This window comes from Rhinopithecus bieti, unplaced genomic scaffold (genome assembly GCF_001698545.2).
Source record: "Rhinopithecus bieti isolate Rb0 unplaced genomic scaffold, ASM169854v2 scaffold_33432, whole genome shotgun sequence".
NCBI classification, from domain to species: Eukaryota; Metazoa; Chordata; class Mammalia; order Primates; family Cercopithecidae; genus Rhinopithecus; species Rhinopithecus bieti.
In genome coordinates this window covers 329,218-339,721 of record NW_016814481.1, presented here as the reverse complement: position 1 = coordinate 339,721, position 10,504 = coordinate 329,218, and the positions used below count along the sequence as shown (strand labels likewise).

General features: G+C 53.4%; 1 protein-coding gene across 3 annotated transcripts in view; it reads right to left on the bottom strand.

The window, feature by feature from the left end:
* Positions 1 to 6,658, bottom strand: part of ZSWIM4 (zinc finger SWIM-type containing 4) — a 43,267-nt gene extending 36,609 nt beyond the window's left edge. For all 3 annotated transcript variants that reach the window (XM_017851268.1, XM_017851269.1, XM_017851270.1), the window contains exons 1-2: positions 6,270 to 6,658; positions 1,697 to 1,898 (exon numbers count right to left, since the gene is read on the bottom strand). In XM_017851268.1, the coding sequence (XP_017706757.1) occupies positions 1,697 to 1,898; positions 6,270 to 6,422 (355 nt within the window). In that variant the 5' untranslated portion in view covers positions 6,423 to 6,658. The remainder of the gene's footprint in view (positions 1 to 1,696; positions 1,899 to 6,269) is intronic.
* Between the last annotated feature and the right edge of the window lie 3,846 nt (positions 6,659 to 10,504).

Below are 10,504 nucleotides of genomic sequence, written 5' to 3'. Positions count from 1 at the left end.
AAATTCTAGGTCAGGCATGGTGGCTCACACCTGTAATCCCAGGGAGGCTGAGGCAGGTGGATCACCTGAGGTCAGAAGTTCAAGACCAGTCTGGCCAACATGGTGAAACTCCATCTCTACAAAAATACAAAAATTAGCCAGGCATGATGGCGGATGCCTGTAGTCCCAGCTACTCGGGAGGCTGAAGCAGGAGAACCGCTTGAACCCGGGAGGTGAGGTTGCAGTGAGCCGAGATTGTGCCACTGCACTCCAGCCTGGGCAACAGAGCGAGACTCCATCTTGAAAAAAAAAAAAAAGAATTCTAAACTTCTACTCTACATTCCCACCTCAGCCCTGTCGCCTGAGGTCTAAGACCATTGCCCAAAAATAGCTCTAATCCTTTGAAATCCCAACCTCTCTGCCTGAGGTCTAAGACTCTCACCTCTGGCTCTAAAGCTTTCTGTCCAACTCCCACCTGGGCCCCGCTGCCTGAGGGCTAGGATCATTCTTACCTCTGGCTCTAAAGCCCTGACCCAAAGCATCACTGGGTCCCTCAGCCCGAGGTCTGGAGCCTCCTCTCACTTCTGGCTGACAGCTGCTCCTCTGATCCTCACCTGGGACCTGCTCTTCTCCCCGTCTCACTACTTCATTCCCCGTTCCCCAGCTCAGCAGCCTGAGGTCTAGGACTCTAGAAGCACTTTCCACCTTCAGCTCATAATCCCGAACCCGACCCCATCTGGGCCTGAAGCCTGAGGTCTGGCACCTTCACCACCGTGTCTCAACCTCTATCCTCGTCTGTAGAGTGGCCCTCACCCATCTTCCTTTTTTTTTTTCTTTTTTCTCTTTGAGACAGGGTCTCACTCTGTATCCCAGGCTGGAGTGCAGTGGTACAATCAGAGCTTACTGCAGACTCGAACTCTCGAGCAAAAGTGATCCTCTTGCCTTGGCCTCCCATGTAGATGTGACCACAAGCACCCACCACCATACCCAGATCATTTTTTGATTTTTTTTTGTGCAGACAAGGTCTCACTGTGTTGCCCAGGCTGGTCTTGAACTCTTGGCCTCAAGCCATCTTCCTGCCTTGGCCTCCCAAAGTATTGAGATCAGAGGTGTGAACCACCACATCTGGCCTCACCCTTCCTTTACATGGGCTCTGCTGCCTAAGTTCTGGGATCTCCCCTCCCCTGATTTCTGGTTCACCATCCTCTCCCCCACTCCCTTGTCTAAACCCTGCTGTCTGGGTTCTAGGGTGATCCTTGAGCTTTTGCTCAAAACATCTTGTACAGGCTGGGCGTGGTGGCTCATGCCTGTAATTCCAACACTTTGGGAGGCCGATGCAGGCGGATCACAAGGTCAGGAGTTCGAGTCCAGCCTGGCAAACATGGTGAAACCCCGTCTCTACTAAAAATACAAAAATTAGCCGGGTATGGGGGTGCACGCCTGTAATCCCAGCTACTCAGGAGGATGAGGCAGGAGAATCGTTTGAAGCTGGGAGGCAGAGGTTGCAGTAAGCCAAGATCACATCACTGCACTCCAGCCTAAGCAACAGAGCGAGACCATCTCAAAAAAAAAATCTTGTACAATCCTACCTGGGCCTCGAAGCCTGAGGTCTGTAACCTCCCTTCCCCTGGCCCCAGGCCTCCCTCCAGTTCCTCCATTTCCACGCCTGGTATGGACCTCCTGTCCTCCCCAGCAGGAGCGAGGGACAAAGACTCACCCACTTGCAACACACGGTCCACGGCCCCGCTCTGGAGCAGGTGCAGCCCGCGGGTAAAGGGCACCCGGGCGTCGTGCTCGCCCTCTGGGGGCGGATAACCCAGCGACGAGTACATACATATTTCCCGTTCACTGCGTGGGAACGACCAAAACACGATGCGCTTCTGGACCGGCTCAGGCACCCGGGAGAACCGCTCCTCCACCTGTAGGAAGGGCCACTGGGTTAGGAGCCTGGGGTTGATGTAATCTTAGCGCTTTGGGAAGCTGAGGTGGGAGGATCGCTTGAGGCCAGGAGTTCGAGACCAGCCTGGGCAACATAGAGAGGCTCCCACGTTTACAAAAAAACTGGCCGGGCACGATGGCTCACGCCTGTAATCCCAGCACTTTGGGATGCTGATGCAGGCAGATAACCTGAGGTCAGGAGTTCAAGACCAGCCTGGCCAACATGATGAAACCCTGTCTCTATTAAAAATACAAAAGTTAGCCAGGTGTGGTGGTGCACGCCTGTAGTCCCAGCTACTCAGGAGGCTGAGGCGGGAAAATCGCTGGAACCTGGGAGGCAGAGGCTACAGTGAGCTGAGATCCCACCACTACACTCCAGCCTGGGCGACAGAGGGAGACTCCATCTCTTAAAAAAAAAAAAATACAAAAAAATCCCACAAAAAAGTAGCCAGGCATGGTGGCATGCGTCTGGAATCCCAGCTACTTGGGAGGGTGGGGCAGGAGGGTTACTTGAGGCCATGAGTTTGAGGCTGCAGTGAGCCATGATTGCACCAGCTGCACTCCAGCCTGGGCAACAGAGCAAGATCCTGTCTCAAAAAAAAAAAAAAGGTCAGGGCAGTGGCTCATGCCTGCCATTTCAGCACTTTGGGAGGCCAAGGCAGGTGGAGCCCTGGAGTTCAGGAGTTGGAGAGCAACCTGGCCAACATGGCGAAACCCAAACATACAAAAATTAGCCAGGCGTGGTGGCATGCACCTATAATCTCAGCTCCTCGGGAGGCTGACGCACGAGAATCACTTGAACCCAGGAGGTGGAGGTTGCAGTGAGCCAAGATCGCGCCACTGCACTCTAGTCTGGGCCACAGAGCGAGACTCTGTCTCGAGTAAATAAATAAACAAATAAAAATGAAAAAAGAGAGAAACCAGGCTTGAATCCTAGTTTTGCTATTTAGGAGCACTGTGACCCCAGAAAGTCACTTGGCCTCAGTGTTCTCAGGTGTAAAGTGGGGAGGTCCACGGCACCAACCTCTTGAGGATTGTGGAGAGTAAATATGCATTATGGTTATAAAGAGCTTATAATAACACCTGGCCCATAGTTAGCATTCTGGAACTTTCTTGCAGTTTCCCTCCTGGATCCTCCTAGCTGCAGGGTCCTGGGATTCTGGTGTAAGATCTTCCCACCCACCAGGCTTTGATGGAGCAGGAAGAAGTTAGGAAAAAGTGATAGGCAGGGCGCGGTGGCTCACGCCTGTAGTCCCAGCACTTTCGGAGGCCGAGGTGGGCGGATCACGAGGTCAGGAAATCGAGACCATCCTGGCTAACACGGTGAAACCCCATCTCTACTAAAAATACAAAAAAATTAGCCGGGCGTAGTGGTGGGCGCCTGTAGTCCCAGCTACTCGGGAGGCTGAGGCAGGAGAATGGCGTGAACCCGGGAGGCGGAGCTTGCAGTGAGCCGAGATTGCACCATTGCACTCTAGCCTGGGTGAAAAAGCAAGACTCGTCTCAAAAAAACAAAAAAGAAAAGAAAAAAGTGATAATAATGATTAAGATGCCCATCTTGACTGGACACGTGTAATCGCAGCACTTTGGGAGGCTGAGGCGGCAGCATCGCTTGAGCTCAGGCGTTCCAGACCGACGTGGGCAACATACCGAGACCCCATGTCTACACACACGCACAAAATTAAAAATTAGCCAGGTGTGGTGGTGCGTGTCTGGAATCCCAGCTACTCAAGAGGCTGAGGCAGGAGGACTGCTTGAGCCCAGGAGTTTGAGGCTGTAGTGAGTTATGACTGTGTCACTGCGCTCCAGCCTGGGTGACTGAGCAAGACCCTGCCTCAAAAAAAAAAAAAGAAAAAAAAAAGAAAGAAAAGAAAAGAATGCACACACTGTGCTGAATGCTTTATGTATGTAATTTCCAAATTCTCACAGCCACCTAGTGTGAGCTTGTCCAACTCACGTCCCACGGCCCTGGCCCGTGATGACTTTGAATGCAGGCCAACACAAATTCGTAAGCTTTCTTAAAACATTGTAAGATACGGCCGGGTACGGTGGCTCATGCCTGTAATTCCAGCACTTTGGGAGGGAGGCCGAGGCGGGCAGATCACTTGAGGTCAGGAGTTTGAAACCAGCCTGGCCAACATGGTGAAACCCCATCTCTACTAAACATACAAAAAATAGCTGGGCATGGCGGCCCACAACTGTAGTCCCAGGTACTCAGGAGGCTGAGGCGGGAGAATTGCTTGAACCCAGGAGGTAGAGGCTACAGTGAGACGAGATCGTGTCACTTGCACTCCAGCCTTGGCAACAGACTGAGAGTCTGTCTCAAAAAAAAAACCCGGCGGCTCAAGCCTGTAATCCCAGCACTTTGGGAGGCTGAGACGGGTGGATCACGAGGTCAGGAGATCGAGACCATCCTGGCGAACACGGTGAAACCCCGTCCCTACTAAAAAATACAAAAAACTAGCCGGGCGAGGTGGCAGCGTCTGTAGTCCCAGCTACTTGGGAGGCTGAGGCAGGAGAATGGCGTGAACCCGGGAGGCGGAGCTTGCAGTGAGCCAAGATAGCGCCACTGCACCCCAGCTTGGGCGACAGAGCGAGACTCCGTCTCAAAAAAAAAAAAAAAAAAATTCTTTTTAAGCTCATCAGCTATTGTGTTAGCGTATTTTATATGTGGCCGACGATAGTTCTTCCAGCGTGGCCTAGGGAAGCTAAAAGATTGGGCACCCTTGATGGCGCATTGATACTAAATCATGACCCTGTTTTATAGCTGGGGGAATCTGAGACTCAGTGGGGTGAATTCACTTGTTCAAGGTCTCAGAGCTGTGAGTTCTTTCAACTCCTAAGACAGACTCTGTCGTTCCTCAGTTTCCCTTCCATGCCCCATCCCTGGGAAGGGGCCCCAGGAGGGGAGGGGGTGTCCTGGCCACCACTGTGGGCTCTGGGCAATGCAATGAGCTGGCTGAGCCTGCCTTCCAATCTGGACTTGCTATTCCCTGGCTGGGTGACCTTGGGCAAGTTTCTCAACTTCTCTGTGCCCCAGTTTCCTCAAAGTGGGAACGAGAACAACTCCCAAAGGGTTGCAGAGGATTCCATGAGCTTCTGTGGGTCAAGAACTCTGAGGGCTTGGCTTGGCCAGGGCAGGTTTGTGGGAGACTTTTCAGATTATTCTGTGTGTCTGACATGCAATGAAGGGGCAGCGGACCTCCTTAGCCCTCATTCCCACCTGGGTTTCTAGGGGAAGTGGGAGAGGCAATGACCAGCCCAGGCCTCAGGGACAGTTGGCAGATGACTAAGGAGGGATTTTCCAGTCCATGAATCAGAGCCTGCCCGTCCACACTTGGCTCAAACCCATCTGTCCAGGCCGACTTCCTAACTCCAGAGAGAGCGGGCAGGAAAGAACGCCCCCTGAAGCTGGACAGAGGATAGAGCCCGTGTGTGCTTCCTGTTCAGGTCTGGGCCATGTCTCCAGCTCCTTGGGAGGCCCACACTGAAGCTGAAAAAGGGGACTTAAAGGGCCCCAGCTCTGGGACATTCTGGCAGTGCCCCCAGAAGCCAAAGAATAGAGGTTCTAGGTGCACCTGTCCCGGGACCACCACCCAGGCTCTGCCCCTGTTTTCCTCTGGGAAGGGATAGGATAGGAAGGGAGGATGAGTGGGGGAGGAGGAGGGACCCTGGCACTTGAGTAATCCCTGCTGCAAGCCAGAAGCTGGGCAGCCCTGAGAGAGGAATCTGGAGGAGTAGAGAGGAACAGGTGGAATCTGGAGGCCTGAGGGCAGGAATGAATGGGGAAAAAAGGGGTGTCTTGAGCTGGAATCTGGAGAGATGGGGGAGTTATTTACTTGGGGTGTAGGGTAGTGAGCTGGAGAGCAGGAATAGGGTAGTGTGAGTCTCTAGGGGCTATGATGGAGGGAGACAGGGTGTCCCCAAGCGGGGGGCTGAAGACTGAATGGGGTGCCCTGAATGGAGAATAAAGATGCGGTAGGAAAAGAGGGGTACCATTGGGGGATGAGGTGGGAAAAGAGGGGTGCCTGGGGTTGTAGGCGGACCATGGGGGCCGGATCTCAGACATCTGGGGTTGGTAGGAGAAGAAGGAAGTGTCCTGACTTGGGATCTGGGGCGCTGAGGGGCAGAGACGGCAGAGAAGGGATGGGGATGGGTTATTGGGTTTGAAGGACAGAAATAGGAGGATGAAGGGTTATTTCCGGGCAGGGTTAAGGGTCCTGGGGGTGGAATCTAAAGGGGTGTCTCTGATTGGGGTAGCTCTGGAGTCTGGGGATTGGGGAGGAGAAGATAGGTAGGGAAGGCGTTGGGGGTGCGTCCCTGTCCCTGCCCCGCCCCTTCCCCGCGGTCACCTGCTCGAAGGCCCAGCTCTCGGCTACCCGCTTGGCGCTGAGGTCCAGCAGCGCCTCGGGCCGGCCCTGGCCACGCGCGGCCCCGGCCCCAGCATCGCGCTCCTCGGGTTCCGCGGGGCAGCCCCTGCTCCGCTTGGCTGCGGGGGGTTCCATTTGGCCGGGCCGGGGCCAGGGCCGGGGCGGGGCCTCTTTGGGGGTGTCGGTCCGATGCCTGTTCCGCTTCGTCGGCTCCCGCGCCCCCTGCCCGCCTTTCCGTCCGTCCTCTGCTCTTAGCCGCCCCGGGACCCCTGCCGCACCCACCCCCGACCCGCGCCGGGCAGGCCGGGTGATGCGGCCCCTTTAAGACTCTTCACAACAATGAAGCTGCTTCGGCCGCCGCTTTAGCTCCGCCGTCGTCCCGCCCCCGCCGCCGGTCCCCATTGGCACCCCCCTCGGCCTCAGCGGCCCTCCCCCGCCATTGGCTGCGCCGCCAGACCCGTCTCCAAGCCTCGCTGTTCACTCGATGACTGCGATGCCAGTCTTTTCGTGTTTACCCAACCAGAGCGCGAAGCGAGGGACGCTGTCAATCACGGGGCACCAGAGGCCAATCAGAGCGGAAGGAACCCCCGCGGCCCAGGCCTTTTGCGGAGTTTCGGGGCGGGCCCGGGGTTCATTCACAACATTCCTCCCCCGCCTCCCTTGGGCTGGACTGCGCGCCCCGGGCTGCCGGGGCTGCGCCCACACACGGCTTTGTTTACTGAGGGTCGCTTCCGGGCGCCGCGAGGGGACAATCAACATAGTCCGGCCGGTGAGCGAGACGGAGCCGCGGGATCCCTTGGCAGGGCTCAGCCCCTCGTCCCTCCGAGCTGTGCGACCTGAGAAACTCACTCAACCTCTCTGGGCACTGGCTCAAGTTTTGGATCTGTGGGGGCGGAGGGGTCGCAGGCTCACTGAGGGAGCTCATGGGGCCGCGGACCCCCTCTCCAGAAACAGAGCTCGGTTATGGGGTTCATGGGTCATCCCTTGAGCCTCAAAACTAGTACCCCGCCCCTCCTTTCCATGCCCTAGATACTACCTTGGGTCATGTGAAATTGCTAATTTTGTTACCATTTTTGGCCTGTTAAAATGGCAATTCCATGAGGTTCAGCCTAACACTTACCAAACCCCAGCACCTCTGAGCATTTTTTCTGACTCAGCTTGTCTAGGCCACCATCTCTGGCCTGGAAGCGGGCCATGGCTTCCATCACCCGTTCCCGTCCCGGCTCCTTGCCAGTGTCCTCAGAGAACCCTGCATTTTCCCTTCCTCATACTTCTCACCATTACCATTTATTTATCTGTTTTGGCGTTTTGTTTTTGTTTTTGAGACCGTCCATGCTGGGGTGCAGTGGTGCGATCTCGGCTCACTGCAACCTCCGCCTCCCGAGTTCAAGTGATTCTCCTGCCTCAGCCTCCCAAATAGCTGACATTACAGGCGCCCACCACCACGCCCGGCTAATTTTTGTATTTTTGGTAGAGACGGAATTTTGCCATGTTGGTCAGGCTGGTCTCGAACTCCTGACCTCAAGTGATCTGCCTTTGGTGGTTGCTTAATTTGATCTCTCCCTCTCCACTGAGCCTCAGGAGGCAGGAGTTGGTCCCATCTGTGCTTCACTGTACCGACAGCACCTGGAAGGTAGGCGCTCAACCTAGTTGGCTGAATGCATCAACCAACTCATGCTTTGCCTCCATTCAGTTAAATGATAGGCACAGCAGAAAAAAACAAAACAAAACAAAAAAAAACACAGTGATTATCCGCCCATCCATATGGAAGCCCTCGCTTTTTCCTGGAGAAACTTTGAGTCTCACAGCTGCACCCTCTGGCCAGTCTTCACCCACTCCCCCCGCCATCCCCTCAATTAATCGAACTCCCCTGCAGACCTGCACTGTCCAGTATGGTCACCAATGGCCACAAGTGGTCTCACTGAGCCCTTGAAATGGGACTAGCTGGAATTAGGTTGTGCTGAAAAGGTAAAATACAGAGTGGATTTTGGAGACATAGCAGGAAGGGAACGAGGAAAATATCTCTTTTTTTTTTTTTGAGACGGAGTGATTTCAGCTCACTGCAACCTCTGCCTCCTGGTTTCAAGCGATTCTTCTGCCTCAGCCTCCTAATTAGCTGGGACTACAGGCACCCACCACTACGCCCAGCTAACTTTTGCATTTTTAGTAGAGATGGGGTTTCACAATATTGGCCAGGCTGGTCTCAAACTCCTGACCTTCTGATCCGCCTGCCTTGGCCTCCCAAAGTGCTGGGATTCCAGGCATGAGCCACCACACCCGGCCTAAAATGTTTCATTAAGAATGTTTGGCCAGGCGTGGTGGTTCACGCCTGGAATCCTAGCACTTTGGGATGGTGAGGTGGGAGGATCACTTGAGCCCAGGAGTTTGAGACCAGCCTGGGCAACATGGCGAAAACACATCTCTATTAAAAAAAATAAGAAAATTAGCTGTGCGTGGTGGCACAAGCCAGTAGTCCCAGCTACTCTGGAGGCTGAGGCAGGAGGATCTCTTGAGCCCAGGGGGTCCGGGCTACAGTGAGATATGATTTTATCACTGTGCTCAAGCCTGGGTGACAGAGTGTGACCATCTCAGAAAAAAAAAAAAAAAAAAAAAAAAAAAACGAGGCCAGGCAAGGTGTCTCACGCCTGTTAATCCCAGCACTTTCAAAGACTGAGGCAGGCGGATCACCTGAGGTCTGAAGTTCAAGACCAGCCTGGCCAACATGGTGAAACCCCATCTCTACCAAAAATACAAAAATTAGGGCCTGGCACAGTGGCTCACGCCTGTAATCCCAACACTTTGGGAGGCCAAGGCGGGCGGATCATGATGTCAGGAGATTGAGACCACCCTGGCTAACACGGTGAAATCCCATCTTTACTAAAAATACAAAAAAATTAGCCGGGCATGGGGGTGGGCGCCTGTAGTCCCAGCTACTTGGGAGGCTGAGGCAGGAGAATGGCGTGAACCTGGGAGGCAGAGCTTGCAGTGAGCTGAGATGGCACCACTGCACTCCAGCCTGGGAATAGAGCAAGACTCTGTCTCAAAAAACAAAACAACAAAAATTAGCCGGGCGTGGTGGCAGGCACCTGTAATCCCAGCTGCTTGGGAGGCTGAGGCAGGAGAATCACTTGAACCTGGGAAGCAGAGTTTGCAGTGAGCCAAGATTGCACCACGGCACTCCAGCCTGGGCAACAGACTGAGACTGTCTAAAACAAAAAAGAGAACAAAAGAAAACAAATGTTTAGTGTTATTAACATGTTGAAATTATATTTTAGATAAATTTGGTTTAATAAAATACGTTATTAAAATTGATTTTATACATTTCCTTTTACATGGTATCAGGACATTTAAATTACATATGTAAGCTGGGCACGGTGGCTCAGGGCTGTAATCCCAGCACTTTGGAAGGCCAAGGCGGGCAGATTATCTGAGGTCACAAGTTTAAGACCAGCTTGGCCAACATGGTGAAACCCGTCTCTACTAAAAATACAAAAAATTAGCCAGGCATGGTGGTGCGTGCCTGTAATCCCAGCTACTTGGGAGGCTGAGGGAGTAGAATAGCTTGAACCTGGGAGGCGGAGCTTGCAGTGAGCTGAGATCACACCACTGTACTCCAGCCTGGGCGAAAGAGTGAGACTCCATCTCAAAAAATAATAAACAAAATAAAGTAAAATAAAATAAAATAACATGTGACAGGGCACAGTGGTTGGTGCCTGTAAACCTAGCACTTTGGGAGGCTGAGGGGGGAGCAGTACTTGCGCCCAGGAGTTGTGACCAGGCTGGGTAACACAGTGAGATGCTATCTCAAAAATAACTAACTAACTAACTAAATAAAAGTATATATGCGTCTCGAGTTGTATTTCTTTTTTTTTTTTTTTTTTTTTTTGAGACAGAGTCCCGCTCTGTCACCAGGCTAGGGTGCAGTGACACGATCTCGGCTCATTGCAACCTCCACGTCTTGGGTTCAAGCAAGTCTCCTGCCTCAGCCTCCCAAGTAGCTGGGACTATAGGTGTGTGCCACCACACCCAGCTAATTTTTGCATTTTTAATAGAGATGGGGTTTTACCATGTTGGCCAGGCTGGTCTTGAACTCCTGACCTCAAGTGATCTGCCTGCCTCGGCCTTCCAAAGTCCTGGGATTACAGGTGTGAGCCACCATGCCTGGTTAAATTTTTTTTTTTTTTTTTGAGACGGAGTCTCGCTCTGTCCTCCAGGCT